General features: G+C 47.3%; 1 protein-coding gene across 1 annotated transcript in view; it reads left to right on the plus strand.

Annotated features, from left to right (window-relative positions):
• Window positions 1–22,475, plus strand: part of LOC310772693 (uncharacterized protein) — a gene marked incomplete at its 3' end in the record, with an annotated part of 82,936 nt that overhangs the window by 22,343 nt on the left and 38,118 nt on the right. Inside the window, exons 4-7 of the mRNA XM_083632559.1 lie at window positions 7,023–7,186; window positions 7,365–7,476; window positions 18,788–18,951; window positions 19,137–19,248. Of these exons, the coding sequence (XP_083488685.1) occupies window positions 7,023–7,186; window positions 7,365–7,476; window positions 18,788–18,951; window positions 19,137–19,248 (552 nt within the window). The remainder of the gene's footprint in view (window positions 1–7,022; window positions 7,187–7,364; window positions 7,477–18,787; window positions 18,952–19,136; window positions 19,249–22,475) is intronic.

Genomic DNA, 22,475 nt, shown 5'->3' on the forward strand with positions numbered 1-22,475 from the left:
AATCCTTCGTGTAAGAGGGTAGGGTAGTCACTAGAGGTTGTAAAAAGTAATCAACAAAAGCTGAGATTTTCTCTGTCAATGAACCAATAGCTGCAATAATGGGGCGACCTAGAGGTGTGTCTGTAAAAGACTTGTGGATTTTGGGTAAAGTGTAGAATACCGGGGTAATGGGGAAATTAACAGTCATGAAAGCGTGTTCCGGTTTAGTGATGACAGCTTGTTCTAATAAAATGTCAAGTTTATTGTGAATCCGTTTCTTCATGTCATTGGTAGGGTTACCGTCCAGTTTTCTGTAGAAGGTAGTGTTGGCCAATTGTCTTCTCACCTCCTGGTCATAGGAGTGTCTGTTAAGGATGACAATGGCGCCCCCCTTATCTGCATTCTGGACAATCAAGGTATTGTCTCCACTCAGGGTTTTAAGTGCATCACGTTGTTCCTTAGATAGGTTGTTTGTCACTTTGTATTCCCTCTTTTTATTACAGATGATGGAGAAATCCCTTTCAATCAACCTACAATAGGTGTCGAGTGAGGAGTTTCTGTATTTGGGGGGTATGAAGGTAGATTTACCTCTGAAGAAAGTAGAAGCTTTTGTAGTGGTGGTCGATGCAGCAGAAACGTTGGTCGCAGGTTTGTGTGTAGATACAGTCCCAGTGTCTCCAGTAGTCGTGGGGAGAGCCTCCTGTGGGGTTGGGGGATTAGAGGGAAGGTTAGCTGGTGCCCTCTGGCCTGTGAAGAATTCTTTAAGCCTTAAACTGCGGAAAAATTTCTGTAAGTCAATGGCTGTTTTAAATTCATCGCAATATGTAGTTGGCACAAAAGATAGGCCTTTACTGAGGGCTGAGAGGCAAATGTCTGAAATTGGCTTACTCGAAAGGTTGAAGACGTTTAGGTCTTCCTGTTCCGGATGAGGTATGGTTCTCGTGTGCTTCTTGCCCCGCCTGCATTTCCTCTTGGTGGACGGGGGCGCTCCTCTAAAAAAAGGGAGCCGTCAGAGAAGCTAGTACAGTCGGAGTCCCACCTGGAAACACTGTGGGTAGCTGGAGAATAGCGTCTGTAGGTGTTGTCCCGTTTGTTTCGGTATGTCCGCCTCTCCTGTTGATCACGTGACCGCGTTCCTCCTGTAGCCCCGGTGGTGCTCGTTTTGTCGTCTGGTGGCAAACGCCATCTGTAAACAGCGCCCCTCCGGTAGTCCTCAAGATCCCGTTCGAATTTCTTCTTTTTGTAGGCTGTGATCTCATTCTCAAGTTCTTTCTGGTGTTTCTCACATTCAGTTAAAATAAGTGGAAGTGTATTCTTATCGCGGAGGTTGTCCGCAAGGAGCCGCTTCTGTGTAAGGATGTCTTCTTTTACCTTGGCGAGTTTTGTAGAGACATCCTGGATTGTGTGGATCATCAGATCAAAGGAACATTTGTTGAGGATTTCGCACCAGCGATCACAGAAGGTCACATCATCTTTGCTCAGCATGGGGATTTTGTTGATTCTCAGACCCCTTGGAATTGTCTTTTGCCTCAGATAGTCACTCAATGTGACTGCATGGAGGAAGAGGCGTGTTTCCTTCTCTTGAAGTTTTTTCAAAGACAAGGTTGATTCGCCACTGGAAATGTCCGCAGTGGTTTCATTAAATAGAGAATCTGGCACCATGATGCGATTATAATCCTCTTCTGTAAATTCAAAAGTCCTTGCTGAGGCCATCATGAACAGCGCGGCTCAAATAGACGAGGAAGTAAGGTCCTCCGGCTGGGAGTCACAAAATGGAGTGCTGTGTCCAAGTAGACAAACAGTGCAAAAAAGGTAGGGACACGCACATCCAAAAATAGGCCACACTGGGCCTGGGTGCTGGATCAATAGAGTACTTACAGTGAAAAAGAAACAATCTGCACACCGAGGAGCTCCCGTTTAGGTTTTTTATTTGCAACACAGCGTGACGTTTCGGGCCACACTGGCCCTTCCTCAGACGCTTTCTGAAGTGGCAGAGAGACGCCGTCTTAAATACATGGCATCACCAGGTGTTCATCAATTAGTAATTAGAAAGATAATTCAAAAAATTAAAAAGTTGTACACACAAATAGGTTATTATAGACATAAATATACAGATTCTAACAATATATATATATATATATATATATATATATATACACAGTATAGACAAAATAGGACAAATATAATTATACATGTCCCCCAAGAAAAGGAAGTAGTTTGTGGGCTCTACATTATAGTAGTCAATTAGAGTTTAACAAATCCAAATATAAGTGTAAATGCACATACATCCTGGAGGCGACTCCATTAACCACAACATACTGCATTAGCAGAAATGGGGACCTAGTCTATTACTTAAAATAAATAGCAAAAAGTTTTTAAAAAAATACATAGAACAACCACTTATGTATATGAGATCACCACTAGAGGGGAGAGAGAACAGTAGAGAATGAAAGAGCATCACAATAGGGATATCCTAATAACAGATTATAGGATTAAATCACCTTCTATAGAAAAGGTCTCATATCGAATTCCTCATTTAGGCCCTTTGGCGCACCTTTCTGTGGGTTGTACACCTTGAAGGCCAACCGCCCACGCCACAGGAGCATCCCCTCATCAATACTGATGTTTTGACTTGGTGTGAACATGGCTCTGAACTTTTCTAACAGGTCGTTCAAAACTGGCCGGACCTTGAACAACCTGTCTGCATCGTCAACATCATCATTGTCACTGAAATGGAGGAATCGTGTTAGGAGTTGAAAGCGGTTGCGAGACATGGTTCTGTTGAAGTGGGGGGTAGCAATCAGTTCATTTGTGGACCAGTACATGGACAGTTCAGGCTTCTTGACGATCCCAGTGAGGAAATATAGTCCCAAGAAGCTCTTGATTTCTGCCACTGTAGTGTCCTTCCACTTCGCAAGCCTTGAATGTGGCAGACCCTCACTGACCTGACTGATGCACTGGTGGGCATACAGGTTAGTTTGTTCTACAATATCCTGGAGCAGCTCATCGTTCAGGAAGAGCTGGAAGAAGTCCACTGGTTGAGCAGCACCACCACTATGAGGACCCGGTTCTGCTGTGAAGGGGATGTGGGTTGGCTCCCAGTCAACATCACACCACTCAGGAGGACCTGCAGGCTGAGGACGTTTCCCACTTCCAGCTCCATCTGCAAATTATAGAAATACATAATTACCATAAAATAGTGTTTTTTATATGTGTGGTACTGAATTCTGGAGTTCTAGAATTTCTGGAATTCTGGCTGGAACCTGTGATGTGAAAATAAACCTGATTCTGAAGTGTGATCTTACCCATTTTCCTGGCACCAGAGGCTGTGGCACCAGATGCTGTAGCGCTACAGCTGGCTACAGGCTCATCTTCAGAGTCTGAAATTCAGTAAAATGAATTGACTGACTGCTGGCTTTTGTACAGTCATAGTAATTACATTTACAAAAGTTACACAAGTCATCTCAAACATCGTCTTACCACTGCTCTGTGGAGCTTCGCTCCTGGACGGGGCCCATTCTTCTTCAGAATCCTCCGCGTCTGGGGAAGACGTGAGGTCACTCGACTCGGACTCAGTCAGCCCAGCAGCCGCAGCCGCGACATGCAGGGGCTCACCCCGTTCTTCATCCGAGACCTCGGAATCGGTCTCCGGCACAAGCTCATTTCGGACGGAAAAGAAATCGAGCAATGATCGCTGATCCGCCGATCGCTTGCGTTTGGCCGAAGACCGCTTGCGTTTGGCCGGCATGGCACAAACACGCACCCACTCCCAACTAAACTAAAAACTGAAAATACTAACTAAACTAAACTGAAATAAAACAACTACTGCTACGACTAGATCAAACTGAACTGAAATAAGGCTAATCTACCGGCTACCAACTCGATCAAACTGAACTAGAATAAACGCTAAATACTAAAATGAACTGACGCTAACGCTAACGCTAAATGAGCTAAGCTAACTTCAATGAACACTAACTGTAACTACGCGCTAACTAACTATCTAAACTAAATCTACTATAAAGACTATACTAAACACTACTACTGTACTAACAACTAACAAACTAAATCAACTACGCTAACCAACTCGCTCTAAATCTGACTATATTGCTGAATTTCTCTATCTATAAATCGCTATGTAATGCTATGTCTCTCAAATCTCACCAACCTACTAAAACCCACCCGGAAGAAAGGATGCCGCCTTCCTTATATACAAATCTTTGTTAGAGTACTTCCGGGGCAGCGGGAGAGGTCGGATCCACATTCACCTATTGCCCAAGGGCCCTAGCTAGTGGAAACCACTGAAAAAACAGCTTGACGAGATATCTCGTCCATGGCAGTCAACCGTTGGATTTTTTTTGACGAGATATCTCGTCCACGGCAATGAACGTGTTAAGGAGTAAGCCCCCTAATTTAGTCCACATCCGGGCAACAGACCCCCATTTGATTAGATTTTGTCATAGCCATTAGCTCCATTTTACAGTGATGTAAGTCTAGCTAGCAACAGTCCAAGTTTGATACAGCACTTGACACAATGCGTAGCCTACACAGCCAATGATGCAGTCACAGACACATTCACACCAGCACACGCAGACATGAGCATGGCACCCCAGCCAAAACACACAGCACATTAAGCAACGCAGTCTTAACAAAGCCATGTATATATTAAATATCAATTGCATGTCCTACCAGCAAGGCCGGATTAACCATAGGGCAACCGGGGCAGGTGCCCCGGGGCCCTCAGAGTGAAGGGGCCCTCCAAAAAAAAAAAAAAAAAAAAAAAATTGTTTTTGTTTTTTTTTGTCGGGCTCATGTTGGGCTCCACAGAACTATGACACAAATCTAAGACCAATCAGGACAAAATAAAATGTGTTTCCAAGAAGATTAAGTCTGATGATTTAGTCTCATTGGATGCCTTTGGGCAAGTGGTGACCAGGGGCACGGGAAGTGGGGGTGCTTGTGGTGCTGCGGCACCCTCTGCTGTTTTGTATTGGAAATGTAATGTCAATTATTTTTTCATCATTGTAAAGCCACAGCACAGTGAAGAGGATATTAATGTGAAGATTAGCCTCTTCCTTTTGCTCTCAGAGTGCATCAGATTCATGCATTTTACTTTAAAATGTACACAATTTCTTTGTCCAAAACCGAAACCCCCCACTCAGACTACTATATTTATCCTGCTGGTGCTACATCTTTGCAAAGCCTGGAATCGCCTATGATTGAGTGAGAAACTGAATCTCAGAAACGGAATAATAACATAACAGTATAATACTAATGTTAATTTAAAATGAGTTATTCCTCTAAATATGGTGAAAAAACATCCAAACATCCGGACGCAACCCGATCTCCAAAAAAATTGTAAAATAGCAACGTTTGTGGACAAACGTTGCTATTTTACAATTTCGGCTAAGAAATTGTAAAATGGTAACGTATGTGTCTACAGCGGTGGGCGTGGTTTGGGCGTGGTTTACGGAGATTTTCTGTTTCTAACCCCTCCCCCTACTCTAATCCTAACCCTAAAATCTCAGAACGTTACTATTTTACAATTTTCAAGCCGAAATTGTAAAATAGCAACGTTGGTCCAAAACGTTGGTATTATACAATTTTCTGTGAGACTGTGTTGCCGGACGATAGGGGGGCCCCTGGGAGCTTCAGTGCTCCGGGGCCCCTGGGGGTGTTAATCTGGCTCTGCCTACCAGATCAGAAGCAGACAGTCACATCAGTGCGCTGTTCTCAATGATGCAGTCCAATAAAAAATAAAGTATCTCCTTTGTGATGGCCATCAACATAAAGGCTTTATGAATATAAAGGCGTTAAGACCTTTGTTTTATGTCCATTTTACCTGTAGATATTGTGCAAGGACATTGTTTGAACTTCTGCGGTGTTTGAGATGGAACAGGCCACTTTGAGCAGAGCAGAGGGGAGGTCCGTCTCTCACACCATGCTATAATCACTTGCCAGTAGGGGAACAACCCCTCTATAAAAATAGGCCGGCCCAGTGCAGCGCTGGGCCGGTGAAATTGATTAGCCTACTATATATATTTATTTGTCTTTCTGCGGTCCAGTCCGGCCCATACGCACACCGGCCCTTCTGGCATTTGCCAGAACTGCCAGATGGCCAGTCCGGGCCTGCCTAGGAATGCTGGCTCCGTGGTATTGCCACGAACAGCTGTATTGCGCAGTAAATCTCTGTTTTCTTATTTTTTACATCAATTTATTGGGGGGGACACATTTTATCAGGCTTACATATTGGGGTAGGATTTGTCGTTCTCAATGTATATTGCCGCTATGGCCTTGAGTACATTAATGAATAATTTTGGAACAGATTGAAGGTTTAGGAAAACATAATCTCATATGAATTCCAATCTGATTTTACAAAATCACATTCCAGAAACAGATTTTATCAGGAGTTAGTGGATAGCATAAACTATTTTGGAATGGTGTTGCAGGACTTGGAAAATCATTGGATTTAAAAAAATCTTATTGACTGCTGGCCAATCCATGAGGTTTGGCAATACTATTTGGATTGTTTGATTTGTGGCTGTGTGAACACAAACGAACCAAGGCATAAATGCAACAATTGTATCAATTAAGCCCCTGATTCGGAACAAAGCAAATGACCTAGAGGTGTGAATACACCCTTACAAGCCATTGACGTTAACCTCTGTTCCAGAAATGGTGTTATGGTCCTACCTTACAGGGTGAGAGCAGGTTGTTTTGGATTCAGATGACTTAATTTATCCCAGAAGGGCATTCAGTTCTAAAGCTACCCGGCCCCGACGTTGACTGAGCGTGCTCAGTGGGACTGCATTGAGTTTGGAATGTGCAGTACTGTGTCAAAGAGCTGAATGGGAGGAGCCTTCTTTCCTCATTTGTTGCCGTGGATACCACTGACACAAAACCTGGTGTCCTGGACACGTATCAACAGACCATGTTATCAAAAACTCCAGATATCAGAAAGACTGACAATGTGCAATGCAATGTTGCAAGACGTTGTCTGTCTTTACTAGAGCTAATGATGATGTATCAAACATTTGTGTTTGCAGAGGTCAGCTGCACAGGCAGAGAGCAGAGTCTCCAGTACCCAGCTGCCTGTCTATGAAGACTGACTGGTCTAAACACAGTAATCCAAACTTCAGTAATGAACCTGGAAGAAAAGCGGAAAAAGCAAGAAGGAAAAAAAGAAAGAACCTGGACCTTCAGACACAAGGTAAGATGACTAGTTAGACTGTAAGTCTCAATATTATTATTGTTTGTCTAAAATGCATTTCTAAAATGTCCACATAAATTATTTTGATAAAAATTGGCAGACCCCCTGCAGTACCTCCACGTAGGCAGTGGTGCCCAATGTTTCTACATTTCAAATCTACTTTTACATTTGTCAACAGCATCACCCCCCACCCGCCAGAGAGCAGAGCCTCCAGTACCCAACTGCCTGTCTATGCCTGGCTGGTCCAAAGACACTGACTTCAGTAACAAACCTGGACCTTCAGACACAAGGTAAGATGATTTGTGGTTATACTGTAAGCCTACCTGGTTGAATATCATTAAATGCTTCTAGAATTAAATGTTAAACAAAATGAAACCAAAGCTCGTAGGATATGAAGGAAAGGCACTGGCAAGAGAAAAATAACTTTTCTACATCATCTTAGAAACAAACTATACTTTTATTAACATAGAGAACTGAAAATCTATACTCAAGTAAAAATACAATTACGCCCATAAAAATGACTCATAAAATTACTATTTGAGAAACCTACACAAGTAAAAGTAAAACAATTACTCAAAGTACAAGTTACTTTCCATTTTGATATTTTTTAGGATGTGCGGGCAAGGGGGTGTGGGGGTGGGGGCTAGGGATAGGAAGGCGGTAGAGAGTTGGGATCGAAGGGGTGGGTAGGGGGAGTGTCTAGGCTAGAGGGTGGGTAGGAGGAGTGTCTAGGCTAGAGTGTGGGTAGGTAGGAGGAGTGTGTAGGCTAGAGGGTGGGTAGGAGGAGTGTCTAGGCTAGAGTGTGGGTAGGTAGGAGGAGTGTCTAGGCTAGAGGGTGGGTAGGAGGAGTGTCTAGGCTAGAGTGTGGGTAGGTAGGAGGAGTGTCTAGGCTAGAGGGTGGGTAGGAGGAGTGTCTATGCTAGAGGGTGGGTAGGGGGAGTGTCTAGGCTAGAGGGTGGGTAGGAGGAGTGTCTAGGCTAGAGTGTGGGTAGGTAGGAGGAGTGTCTAGGCTAGAGGGTGGGTAGGAGGAGTGTCTAGGCTAGAGGGTGGGTAGGGGGAGTGTCTAGGCTAGAGGGTGGGTAGGAGGAGTGTCTAGGCTAGAGGGTGGGTAGGGGGTGTGTGTAGGCTAGAGGGTGGGTAGGGGGAGTGTCTAGGCTAGAGTGTGGGTAGGTAGGAGGAGTGTCTAGGCTAGAGGGTGGGTAGGAGGAGTGTCTATGCTAGAGGGTGGGTAGGGGGAGTGTCTAGGCTAGAGGGTGGGTAGGAGGAGTGTCTAGGCTAGAGGGTGGGTAGGAGGAGTGTCTAGGCTAGAGGGTGGGTAGGGGGAGTGTCTAGGCTAGAGGGTGGGTAGGGGGAGTGTCTAGGCTAGAGGGTGGGTAGGGGGAGTGTCTAGGCTAGAGGGTGGGTAGGAGGAGTGTCTAGGCTAGAGGGTGGGTAGGGGGAGTGTCTAGGCTAGAGGGTGGGTAGGGGGAGTGTCTAGGCTAGAGGGTGGGTAGGGGGAGTGTCTAGGCTAGAGGGTGGGTAGGGGGAGTGTCTAGGCTAGAGGGTGGGTAGGAGGAGTGTCTAGGCTAGAGGGTGGGTAGGGGGAGTGTCTAGGCTAGAGGGTGGGTAGGGGGAGTGTCTAGGCTAGAGGGTGGGTAGGGGGAGTGTCTAGGCTAGAGGGTGGGTAGGGGAAGTGTCTAGGCTAGAGGGTGGGTAGGAGGAGTGTCTAGGCTAGAGGGTGGGTAGGAGGAGTGTCTAGGCTAGAGGGTGGGTAGGAGGAGTGTCTAGGCTAGAGGGTGGGTAGCGGGAGTGTCTAGGCTAGAGGGTGGGTAGGGGGAGTGTCTAGGCTAGAGGGTGGGTAGGGGGAGTGTCTAGGCTAGAGGGTGGGTAGGGGGAGTGTCTAGGCTAGAGGGTGGGTAGGAGTGTCTAGGCTAGAGAGTGGGTAGGAGGAGTGTCTAGGCTAGAGGGTGGGTAGGAGGAGTGTCTAGGCTAGAGGGTGGGTAGGAGGAGTGTCTAGGCTAGAGGGTGGGTAGGAGGAGTGTCTAGGCTAGAGGGTGGGTAGGAGGAGTGTCTAGGCTAGAGGGTGGGTAGGAGGAGTGTCTAGGCTAGAGGGTGGGTAGGAGGAGTGTCTAGGCTAGAGAGTGGGTAGGAGGAGTGTCTAGGCTAGAGAGTGGGTAGGAGGAGTGTCTAGGCTAGAGGGTGGGTAGGAGGAGTGTCTAGGCTAGAGGGTGGGTAGGGGGAGTGTCTAGGCTAGAGGGTGGGTAGGAGTGTCTAGGCTAGAGAGTGGGTAGGAGGAGTGTCTAGGCTAGAGAGTGGGTAGGAGGAGTGTCTAGGCTAGGGGATGTGGGTGGTGCTCGTGTGCTTAAAGGTGGGCTTACCACCCAGATATGTAACAAAACGGCATGCTGCTTGATTTGAAAAAACCTATGGGAAAAACCAAGAAATGACGTATCCTCTTGTCTCACTAATACTCTTTGGCTGTGCTCAGCTCAGGATTTTTTTTCGGAAATCGACGCCATGACAGTTTCCCCAAAACATCACAAGACAAAGTTATGAGAGCTCCAAAATCTTTATAAATATCAACAACTAACGCTGGTGGCCTGTATGGAAACAGCGTTGCTCAAAATGGTTGAAAGTTATATCAATTTTGTCATTCAGTGGCGAACTAGAAATTCACTTTATTGGCTCCCATTTGTGTGTATGTGGGGCTCTGTAACTATCGTTAAAAGAGACTAGTGACGCGAGACCGCAGCACAGCACAATAGTCAGGACAAACGCCCCGCTCTCACGCTCAAGTAATCACAATGCGAGATTTCTCCACGTCATTCCCTCGTCCAACTTGCCATATACCGCGCCATGAAATCCATTTTTAATTTTTCGTTTGGGGGCTTTTCATGATTCTTGTTAAAAGTTGTACTGCTGCACCTCTGATTTTTCCTCTCGAGTGCAGCGCAGGGCAGAGCTGCAGAGCTCCCTCCTCCTCCTCGGCTCAATCCATTCCAGTCTGTCCAAACTTAATACCGATCTAATCTCAGTATGAGATGCAGGGAAATATATTATATTAGCCGATGTGTTTAGAGCAGCTTTGTCACGTTGTCACGTCGTAGTATAGCGTTATATTTTACATGTGTGCTAAACTGCGATGAGATTTGTTTGCGGAAATGACGGCGGGGATGAAAGTTGCTGTGTGAGGGGAGGCTCACTTTGGTGCGGGCTCGGAGCTGCTGCAAACACACAATAACCCCTCCCTCCCTCCTCCTCTCTCTCTCTGCACAATCAAGTGGTTGAGTAGCTCTCAATGTGGGGCACAGAAGACCACCAGTGGTCCTTGAGAGGATTCCAGCATTCTCTGTTGTCTCTCAACCTAATATATATGGAATTGTGGACAAAATCATATCTAGGCTACATACAAAAAAAAAAAATCTGATTTGCATCTGAGAGACCAAATCTCATCATATGCCACAATGTGAACTAAATTTGGGCTCCTTAGTATCAAAAAGGTTGGGAATGATTTACAGCAACACAATGCCATTTCCTTCCTTTTATGATTATAGTGGCGTTTATTGATAGTATTGTGTTACATAGGAGTTGGTAGGAAATAACAGGCGATTGTAATCAATTAACAGGTGAATAACAGGTCAAGTGACACAAACAGCCAATGAGCTGTGTGTATTGTAGCACCATATTGGTAGGAAAATGCTTGTGGCATCAAGGGAATAGGCTTGGAGTTGTGAGGAGCCGGGAAAGGGTACAGGGGGAGTAGGGGAGTAACTATCTTGAAATCCCATAGTCTTTGGTTCATCGTGACGTATCAAATCTCCCATTCATTTGAGGGCAAAAAAAAGCAGTGTTCAACCCATAGAGGGCACTTATGCCAGTTATGCGGCTGAAAATGATACAAATGGTACAATGGCAACCGTTTGGTCTCAAATGTGGAAATTTTGACCAGAATTCTTCACACACCACCCCCAAAGTCATATATATTGGTTAAAAGCTGAAAAAAAGTGTTTTGGGGGTAAGTTACACTTTAAAGGTTTGCACTTGTTAATGTTCTTAAGTAGAGCAGGTAGACTGAGCAGACACAAGGTTGTTGCTGAGTGAAAGAAAGGCACAGATTCAGGTGGATTCAATCTGCCATCTAGTGGGGAAAGGGGTGCAGGCCCTTCCCCTGGAGCCTCCAACATCCAGCCACACTCACCAACCAGCCACACCATCTCCAAACCCTAACCCCAGCCAAGTGGCTAGCAGTGCTTAAGCCCAACCCCCTCACATCCAGTGCATCACCCCAACTCCAACGTGTCACTGACCTTTGCCTAACCCCCTTGGTGCCCTGTGCTATTAAACATTGGAGGGGGGAGACTGTCTTGGAGGGTGAAGCCTCTGTGCTAGAGGGCTGAGCCTCGATGCTGGAGGGCACCGCCACTCCTGTTCTTGCTCCACCACCTCTTCACCAGTGGCAAGCCGCTGTCATCGTGCAGCAGTGGGGGGAAGTCCGACGTGACCTCTGGGGGGCTCTGTGGTGGCAACGTGGGGCCCTGCTCCATTTCTGTGACGAGGGCGGTAACAGCTCTGAAGCTGCTGGTGCCTCCGGGTTGGTGGGTGGGAGTTCCCCCTCCGCCGCTGACTTTCCTCTCCCTGCTTGGTGTCATCTACTTCCTCTAGTGTGCTTCTAGTGTGCTTCTAGTGTGCTTCTAGTGTGCTTCTAGTGTGCACATTCACCCACTGATGGGACTGATGTTTTGGGACTGCGGTTCTGTTTTCACTCTGGCTTGGCTCGTGCACTTGGCTGTTCTCATCCTCCCCTTCCTCCACGACTCACCAGGAAGTACTGGAGAGCCCTCCACCTGGATCATGGACACCACCTGCTTCATCAAAGACACAAACCATCCCCACAACAGCCTGTTCTCCCTGTTACCCTCAGGGAGAAGATACAGGGTTCCAAAAGCACGCACAAATCGCTTGAGGAACAGTTTCTTCCCGCAGGCCACGAGACTCCTTAACATACACAAATAGTGAAGTAGCCGGACTGTACCGTACTGTAGCTGCTACCATTACGTATGTCTAATGTTTAATTGTATGTTTAATAAGGAATATGCTATTTGCACCTGTATGTCAAATACGCCGAATTTAAAACGCAGAGTTTAATTGTATGTTTAATAAGGAATACGCTATTTGCACCTGTATGTCAAATACGCCGAATTTAAAATGTTTAAGCATGTCTAAAGTATGCACATGACATGTGCACCTATGTGAATAGGTGAATATGCCACTGTCTCTGACTTGTCTTATCACTATACTGCCTTATTGCTTGTTGTGTCTCTTGATGTTTTTGCACTCATATGCCCTGTTATATTTGTACTATGTTGTAAACGGAGTCCACAGCACAAGAATTTCACACGTGATACTTGTACCATGGAGTGACAATAAAAATCTTGAATCTTGAATCTTGAATCTTGAATCCTCCTCTGGGACTCCTCGCCCTCGCCATCATCCCCGACTCTGTGCACCTCCTCCTGGGCCCTGTACTTCCCGGCAAAGTCGATGGATGGCTTTGCACGCAGAAGGTGCAGGTTGGAGTCGCTGCTGGTGAGGACAATGCTGTCCCCGTACAGATTCTGACTCGCACTGAAGCATTACCTCCTTCACATTCATCATGATGTCCATGACGGAGCAGCACCACCTCCTTGAAAATGTTCTCCACCAGGAGGAAATGGGAGAAGCTGGGAGGTGCAGCAGGGGCTGAGCTGCTCAGCATGTAGGGGATGAAGATCTGCAGGAGAACCCCGTGGAAGAAACGCTTCCTCACCGTGCTGCGGTCATTTCCCTTTGTTGAGGGTGTTCTTGCTCATGTCCAGCTCTCTGAAGAAAATGTTGCAGACCTAAGGGAAGTCACGGATGGTTGGCTCCATCAGGGCATCTAGGATGGAGCTTATGTAGGGCTGGATGCTCATCTTCAGCAGCTTCTCTGCCTTGGGGAGGACCACTGCTCACATCTTGTTGCTGACATGCTCCTTGGTGATGATCTGGCCCATGTCTGTTAACACCTTGACTGCCAGCGACGAGTGTAGTCGTCAAACACAATCCAGCTGTTCACTGCCAGCGACGAGTTGACTCGAAAATCGATTTTTTTTTTTTGACGGTGGGATGTGCATCGAACCCTTTTACATCTCTTATATAGGTATTGGACGTGTACAACGTGTACAACCCATTCCACCGACCCACTAAGTGGTGACAAGGAAGGAGGAAGGCAAGCAAAAAGCAGTGTGACTGAAGCCATTCTCATGAAGGTGGATTGGCGAAGGCGCTTTCGTTTTCGCGCTGATTGCTGGCGGTGCGGGATTGCAGATTTGCATAGTGGATTGCGGGTGGGACACACTTTGAAACACGCAGCATAAATATGACCAGAATCGCAAAAGCTTCATCAAAGCCCTCAACCAAAACTCCAAGAAGCGAGCGAGTCTAACCAGACTTCCTCAAAGAGCGGCCGCACAGACAGGCTCACACCCGCAGCAAAGCAATGAGACTGGTGACAAGCGGGGACTGCCCCCTAGTCCGACACCAAATTGGAAACAAATCCCATTCTAAAAGGCTTTTAGAATGGGATTTTCAACCCATTCTTTTTTGTTTCTTTTTCGCTATAATTTAGAGTAATTTAATTTCTATTCAGAAATTTATTTGAGAGGTCGAGAGTATGAGAAAGTGCATTTGCAAAGGTAGGAAAGTGCTTGTGACATGGCGCTGCAGCCAAAAAGAACGCCCACAGGAGGGAGGAGTTGAGCAGAGGGAAGTTTACTGCTGTTATGGAGGAAATTACTGTTCAAAACTATTGTTTAGGTCTTACTGATGCCAAAAATGAATGGTTAAAGTGACTGTTCTATCGAATTTCACAAAAAGCCGTTTATCTCTAAATATTTTTTCTGATGCTGAAACCATGCTGTATTCAACTGCTAATGCTTACATAACTACTAACTCTACAAACTAACTCTTTTAGACAGAGAAAGCACACATTCTATTAGTTCTTTTTAGATGATTGGTGTTCACGAAGTCGTAACAGAAGAGAAACCTCGGCTCTTGTAAAATGAGCCTAGAATCCTCAAAAAAAAACCTGGCAGAAGCTATCTACAGCAAGAAAAAAACGGCTGGCAGTCAATGTGTTAATATGGAGGCCTGCAGCATGGGACATCCCACCTCACACTGCTGCACCAGAGCCTTGTACTGTGTTTGGCCCTGGTGCTGCAATAGGCTGTACACCATGTCACTGATCAGCATCCAGTTTCTCTGCCTCTCGTGCTTCTTGCCTTTGAGTCAAGGGAGATGAGCTCCCTCCATTTGGGGAGGAGGCCCTCCATCACCAGTTTAGACAGTATCTGTGACAGTATGCCACATGTCATGTCCCAGGTGCTGTAGTGCCCATGAGGTTGGCAGTAGAGCCGCACTGCGTTGGTGAAGGCTGGCGCCATCTGTACCTTGTTCTCCTCTGAAAAACCACTCTTGACATGGCTGACGTACATTTGAAAAGCATGACCCATCCCTAATGTATGTGTATACCTAGAGGCACCGGTCACTATTGTTGCCGTCAACATGTTTACTCATTCTATGACCACACTGAACAAAGTTGAGTAATTGCAAATGCATATATCAACACTAGACACCTTCAAGAGGATGTGTGCCAAAAACCCTTGTCCTATCTTTATGTTAACATACTTTAATAACCCTTTGTTTGGTAGCTTTGATGCAACCAAGCCCTTCTCCTGGTGCAACCAGGAAGTAAACAGCTCTGGTCATATAACAATTTACACTAACCATGTGACACTGCACATTGAGACCCTTTATTATTTCAATATTTGCTGGAAATGCATAGATACATCATTCAGTAACATCTTTAGAGTCTTATAACTGAAATAGTTTCATGGTCACTATTGTGCCTGGTGGGATTAAATGGGGTTGAATCTGAGACTATTCCACATGAACAGAGTCTAGTGGCCAGAGCCATAGAGAGAGAGGATATTCCACATGAACAGAGTCTAGTGGCCAGAGCATAGAGAGACTTTTGATGTTCCTTTAATGAACAGTCAACTTATCTTTAAAAAAACAGAGCGACCTAACAAAGCCAACACCTAAACAAACTCAAAATGCCTCGCCACACGCACGCACACGCACGCACACACACACACACACACACACACACACACACACACACACACACACACACACACACACACACACACACACACACACACACACACACACACACACACACACAGAGCAGGGATAAAAAAAAACATGCCAACAAAACCCCACAGATGCACAGAAAGCCAGGTTAACAAAACCACACCGGCTACTCACACTCAAATACAAATGACCAGCCCCTCCTCCCCCACAGTGCAGACTGCCCCCCTCAGCCCCCAAACACTGATGAAAGCCTCCACATCATTATTCATTTTATAGTACATGTACTCAATCCTGAGACGAGCTGTGACCATCCCCCTGACCATAGCCACAGGATCAGTGGGCCCAGCACCTCTCACCTTGTTCCTGCGTGTTAGCCAAATGGCTAGCTTAGCCTGCCCAAACAGGAAGTTCATCAAAGTGCACACCTGTTTCCTTCTGAGTGAATACACAGGCCCCAAAATGAAAACTTCGACACTGAAAACCTCACCCAGCTTCACACACAAACCATTCAAAACAGTAAAAACATGTACCAAACGGCGGCATTCATGAAAAACATGTATTACAGTTTCATTGGCATTACAGAAAGGACATTCACTGCCGACCCCTGGAGTAAACCGGGCTATAAACCTATTGGTCGCCAGGGCGCCATGAAGCACCCTCCACTGTAAATCGCCAGACCTTTTAGGGAGAGGAAGCTTGTAGAGCACTCTCCACCTAAACTTTACAGGGCTCTGGTCCTCTATCACCTCCTCCCACTGATGCTCCCTGACATCCTGTAAAGCCCCCCGGTTCTTCACCTTAACACAGGCTGCATACAGAGCCTTGCTGCCTGCCTGTCTGAACCTCCCCAGGCTCGGAGTGGAGAAGCACAGCAGCCTCCCTGCAGCATCCTGCCAACCCCCATCCTCAGCAGCTATCTCCAGTTCCGGAAACGCTGGAGTCCCGTCCCCCTGTGGCACATTGAAGCAGTCCCGCACATTGTCCGGCAAGTTCCTCAGGACCTCCCTCAAGAAGCCCTCTACCAGTCTCAGGGAGGTCACCCCTGCCTGCTGTGCCAGCTCATGGGGGGATTTCCACCCCCCTCCCCCCGGAGACCACAGGTGGCCCAGCTTGGTTATTCCCCCGGCCATGAAGCGGTGTCTCAGCGTGGCAGAGCATGTAGACCCCAGTGGCAGCAAAGGGTTGTGGAAAATGGGCTCCTCCCACAGCCATGGCCCCGGCACTACACCTCCCCCTCGTGTAGGCCTTAGCAGTCTCCAGGCTCTCAAAACAGAAGTGTAGAATCCTGAGAGCCCCGCTGTGTTCAGACCGTCATGCTCCATCAGGAATAACTGGCGGTCCAGACCTAGACCACCAGCCTTCCGCAGCAACGCACGCGCCGGTTCTCCCCAACAGACACCAGCATGGTACAGCAGTCTTTGTGCCGCCTGGAGCCGAAAAGCTGCCACTCTGCTCTCCAGATGTATCAGCCCTTGTCCCCCCTCCTGGACAGGCAGGTAGAGAACAGCGGCCCTCAACCAGTGATGGCCCGACCAGAAAAAATCCACAAGCTTCTTCTGGATTTCGGCCAGTAGGCCTCCAGGGCGATTGAGCACAGCCAGCTTATGCCACAGGGAGGACGCTACCAAGTTATTGATAACCAGCACCCTACCCCTGTAGGACATAAAAGGCAATAACCACTTCCATTTAGCAAGTCTGGCATCGATAGCCTGTAGCCTCCCCTCCCAGTTCTGTGCTACATACCCCTCCGAGCCCAGGTACACCCCCAACAGTTTCACACCTGTGTGACTCCACTGCAGGCCCCCAGTTAGTGGTGGAGGCACCCCCCCCTCCCACCGCCCACACTGCAGAGTCTCACTCTTACCCCAGTTAACCCTGGCAGAAGAAGCCCTCTGATAAATACTCTAATCCTAACCCTAAAATCTCAGAACGTTACTATTTTACAATTTTCAAGCCGAAATTGTAAAATAGCAACGTTGGTCCAAAACGTTGGTATTATACAATTTTCTGTGAGACTGTGTTGCCGGACGATGGGTAGGGGGGCCCCTGGGAGCTTCAGTGCTCCGGGGCCCCTGGGGGTGTTAATCTGGCTCTGCCTACCAGATCAGAAGCAGACAGTCACATCAGTGCGCTGTTCTCAATGATGCAGTCCAATAAAAAATAAAGTATCTCCTTTGTGATGGCCATCAACATAAAGGCTTTATGAATATAAAGGCGTTAAGACCTTTGTTTTATGTCCATTTTACCTGTAGATATTGTGCAAGGACATTGTTTGAACTTCTGCGGTGTTTGAGATGGAACAGGCCACTTTGAGCAGAGCAGAGGGGAGGTCCGTCTCTCACACCATGCTATAATCACTTGCCAGTAGGGGAACAACCCCTCTATAAAAATAGGCCGGCCCAGTGCAGTGCTGGGCCGGTGAAATTGATTAGCCTACTATATATATTTATTTGTCTTTCTGCGGTCCAGTCCGGCCCATACGCACACCGGCCCTTCTGGCATTTGCCAGAACTGCCAGATGGCCAGTCCGGGCCTGCCTAGGAACGCTGGCTCCGTGGTATTGCCACGAACAGCTGTATTGCGCAGTAAATCTCTGTTTTCTTATTTTTTACATCAATTTATTGGGGGGGACACATTTTATCAGGCTTAAATATTGGGGTAGGATTTGTCGTTCTCAATGTATATTGCCGCTACGGCCTTGAGTACATTAATGAATAATTTTGGAACAGATTGAAGGTTTAGGAAAACATAATCTCATATGAATTCCAATCTGATTTTACAAAATCACATTCCAGAAACAGATTTTATCAGGAGTTAGTGGATAGCATAAACTATTTTGGAATGGTGTTGCAGGACTTGGAAAATCATTGGATTTAAAAAAATCTTATTGACTGCTGGCCAATCCATGAGGTTTGGCAATACTATTTGGATTGTTTGATTTGTGGCTGTGTGAACACAAACGAACCAAGGCATAAATGCAACAATTGTATCAATTAAGCCCCTGATTCGGAACAAAGCAAATGACCTAGAGGTGTGAATACACCCTTACAAGCCATTGACGTTAACCTCTGTTCCAGAAATGGTGTTATGGTCCTACCTTACAGGGTGAGAGCAGGTTGTTTTGGATTCAGATGACTTAATTTATCCCAGAAGGGCATTCAGTTCTAAAGCTACCCGGCCCCGACGTTGACTGAGCGTGCTCAGTGGGACTGCATTGAGTTTGGAATGTGCAGTACTGTGTCAAAGAGCTGAATGGGAGGGGCCTTCTTTCCTCATTTGTTGCCGTGGATACCACTGACACAAAACCTGGTGTCCTGGACACGTATCAACAGACCATGTTATCAAAAACTCCAGATATCAGAAAGACTGACAATGTGCAATGCAATGTTGCAAGACGTTGTCTGTCTTTACTAGAGCTAATGATGATGTATCAAACATTTGTGTTTGCAGAGGTCAGCTGCACAGGCAGAGAGCAGAGTCTCCAGTACCCAGCTGCCTGTCTATGAAGACTGACTGGTCTAAACACAGTAATCCAAACTTCAGTAATGAACCTGGAAGAAAAGCGGAAAAAGCAAGAAGGAAAAAAAGAAAGAACCTGGACCTTCAGACACAAGGTAAGATGACTAGTTAGACTGTAAGTCTCAATATTATTATTGTTTGTCTAAAATGCATTTCTAAAATGTCCACATAAATTATTTTGATAAAAATTGGCAGACCCCCGGCAGTACCTCCACGACCCCCGTAGGCAGTGGTGCCCAATGTTTCTACATTTCAAATCTACTTTTACATTTGTCAACAGCATCACCCCCCACCCGCCAGAGAGCAGAGCCTCCAGTACCCAACTGCCTGTCTATGCCTGGCTGGTCCAAAGACACTGACTTCAGTAACAAACCTGGACCTTCAGACACAAGGTAAGATGATTTGTGGTTATACTGTAAGCCTACCTGGTTGAATATCATTAAATGCTTCTAGAATTAAATGTTAAACAAAATGAAACCAAAGCTCGTAGGATATGAAGGAAAGGCACTGGCAAGAGAAAAATAACTTTTCTACATCATCTTAGAAACAAACTATACTTTTATTAACATAGAGAACTGAAAATCTATACTCAAGTAAAAATACAATTACGCCCATAAAAATGACTCATAAAATTACTATTTGAGAAACCTACACAAGTAAAAGTAAAACAATTACTCAAAGTACAAGTTACTTTCCATTTCGATATTTTTTAGGATGTGCGGGCAAGGGGGTGTGGGGGTAGGGGCTAGGGATAGGAAGGTGGTAGAGTTGGGATCGAAGGGGTGGGTAGGGGGAGTGTCTAGGCTAGAGGGTGGGTAGGAGGAGTGTCTAGGCTAGAGTGTGGGTAGGTAGGAGGAGTGTCTAGGCTAGAGGGTGGGTAGGAGGAGTGTCTATGCTAGAGGGTGGGTAGGGGGAGTGTCTAGGCTAGAGGGTGGGTAGGAGCAGTGTCTAGGCTAGAGGGTGGGTAGGGGGTGTGTGTAGGCTAGAGGGTGGGTAGGGGGAGTGTCTAGGCTAGAGTGTGGGTAGGTAGGAGGAGTGTCTAGGCTAGAGGGTGGGTAGGAGGAGTGTCTATGCTAGAGGGTGGGTAGGGGGAGTGTCTAGGCTAGAGGGTGGGTAGGAGGAGTGTCTAGGCTAGAGGGTGGGTAGGAGGAGTGTCTAGGCTAGAGGGTGGGTAGGGGGAGTGTCTAGGCTAGAGGGTGGGTAGGGGGAGTGTCTAGGCTAGAGGGTGGGTAGGGGGAGTGTCTAGGCTAGAGGGTGGGTAGGAGGAGTGTCTAGGCTAGAGGGTGGGTAGGGGGAGTGTCTAGGCTAAAGGGTGGGTAGGGGGAGTGTCTAGGCTAGAGGGTGGGTAGGGGGAGTGTCTAGGCTAGAGGGTGGGTAGGAGGAGTGTCTAGGCTAGAGGGTGGGTAGGGGGAGTGTCTAGGCTAGAGGGTGGGTAGGGGGAGTGTCTAGGCTAGAGGGTGGGTAGGGGGAGTGTCTAGGCTAGAGGGTGGGTAGGGGGAGTGTCTAGGCTAGAGGGTGGGTAGGAGGAGTGTCTAGGCTAGAGGGTGGGTAGGGGGGGTGTCTAGGCTAGAGGGTGGGTAGGGGGAGTGTCTAGGCTAGAGGGTGGGTAGGGGGAGTGTCTAGGCTAGAGAGTGGGTAGGGGGAGTGTCTAGGCTAGAGGGTGGGTAGGGGGAGTGTCTAGGCTAGAGGGTGGGTAGGAGGAGTGTCTAGGCTAGAGGGTGGGTAGGAGGAGTGTCTAGGCTAGAGGGTGGGTAGGAGGAGTGTCTAGGCTAGAGGGTGGGTAGGAGGAGTGTCTAGGCTAGAGGGTGGGTAGGAGTGTCTAGGCTAGAGGGTGGGTAGGAGGAGTGTCTAGGCTAGAGGGTGGGTAGGAGGAGTGTCTAGGCTAGAGGGTGGGTAGGAGGAGTGTCTAGGCTAGAGAGTGGGTAGGAGGAGTGTCTAGGCTAGAGGGTGGGTAGGGGGAGTGTCTAGGCTAGAGAGTGGGTAGGGGGAGTGTCTAGGCTAGAGGGTGGGTAGGGGGAGTGTCTAGGCTAGAGGGTGGGTAGGAGGAGTGTCTAGGCTAGAGGGTGGGTAGGAGGAGTGTCTAGGCTAGAGGGTGGGTAGGGGGAGTGTCTAGGCTAGAGGGTGGGTAGGGGGAGTGTCTAGGCTAGAGGGTGGGTAGGAGGAGTGTCTAGGCTAGAGGGTGGGTAGGAGGAGTGTCTAGGCTAGAGGGTGGGTAGGAGGAGTGTCTAGGCTAGAGAGTGGGTAGGAGGAGTGTCTAGGCTAGAGGGTGGGTAGGAGGAGTGTCTAGGCTAGAGAGTGGGTAGGAGGAGTGTCTAGGCTAGAGGGTGGGTAGGAGGAGTGTCTAGGCTAGAGGGTGGGTAGGAGGAGTGTCTAGGCTAGAGGGTGGGTAGGAGGAGTGTCTAGGCTAGAGGGTGGGTAGGAGGAGTGTCTAGGCTAGAGGGTGGGTAGGAGGAGTGTCTAGGCTAGAGAGTGGGTAGGAGGAGTGTCTAGGCTAGAGAGTGGGTAGGAGGAGTGTCTAGGCTAGGGGATGTGGGTGGTGCTCGTGTGCTTAAAGGTGAGCTTACCACCCAGATATGTAACAAAACGGCATGCTGCTTGATTTGAAAAAACCTATGGGAAAAACCAAGAAATGACGTATCCTCTTGTCTCACTAATACTCTTTGGCTGTGCTCAGCTCAGGATTTTTTTTCGGAAATCGACGCCATGACAGTTTCCCCAAAACATCACAAGACAAAGTTATGAGAGCTCCAAAATCTTTATAAATATCAACAACTAACGCTGGTGGCCTGTATGGAAACAGCGTTGCTCAAAATGGTTGAAAGTTATATCAATTTTGTCATTCAGTGGCGAACTAGAAATTCACTTTATTGGCTCCCATTTGTGTGTATGTGGGGCTCTGTAACTATCGTTAAAAGAGATTAGTGACGCGAGACCGCAGCACAGCACAATAGTCAGGACAAACGCCCCGCTCTCACGCTCAAGTAATCACAATGCGAGATTTCTCCACGTCATTCCCTCGTCCAACTTGCCATATACCGCGCCATGAAATCCATTTTTAATTTTTCGTTTGGGGGCTTTTCATGATTCTTGTTAAAAGTTGTACTGCTGCACCTCTGATTTTTCCTCTCGAGTGCAGCGCAGGGCAGAGCTGCAGAGCTCCCTCCTCCTCCTCGGCTCAATCCATTCCAGTCTGTCCAAACTTAATACCGATCTAATCTCAGTATGAGATGCAGGGAAATATATTATATTAGCCGATGTGTTTAGAGCAGCTTTGTCACGTTGTCACGTCGTAGTATAGCGTTATATTTTACATGTGTGCTAAACTGCGATGAGATTTGTTTGCGGAAATGACGGCGGGGATGAAAGTTGCTGTGTGAGGGGAGGCTCACTTTGGTGCGGGCTCGGAGCTGCTGCAAACACACAATAACCCCTCCCTCCCTCCTCCTCTCTCTCTCTGCACAATCAAGTGGTTGAGTAGCTCTCAATGTGGGGCACAGAAGACCACCAGTGGTCCTTGAGAGGATTCCAGCATTCTCTGTTGTCTCTCAACCTAATATATATGGAATTCTGGACAAAATCATATCTAGGCTACATACAAAAAAAATAAATCTGATTTGCA

This window comes from Poromitra crassiceps (assembly GCF_964638095.1).
Source record: "Poromitra crassiceps genome assembly, chromosome: 1".
NCBI lineage: Eukaryota > Metazoa > Chordata > Actinopteri > Beryciformes > Melamphaidae > Poromitra > Poromitra crassiceps.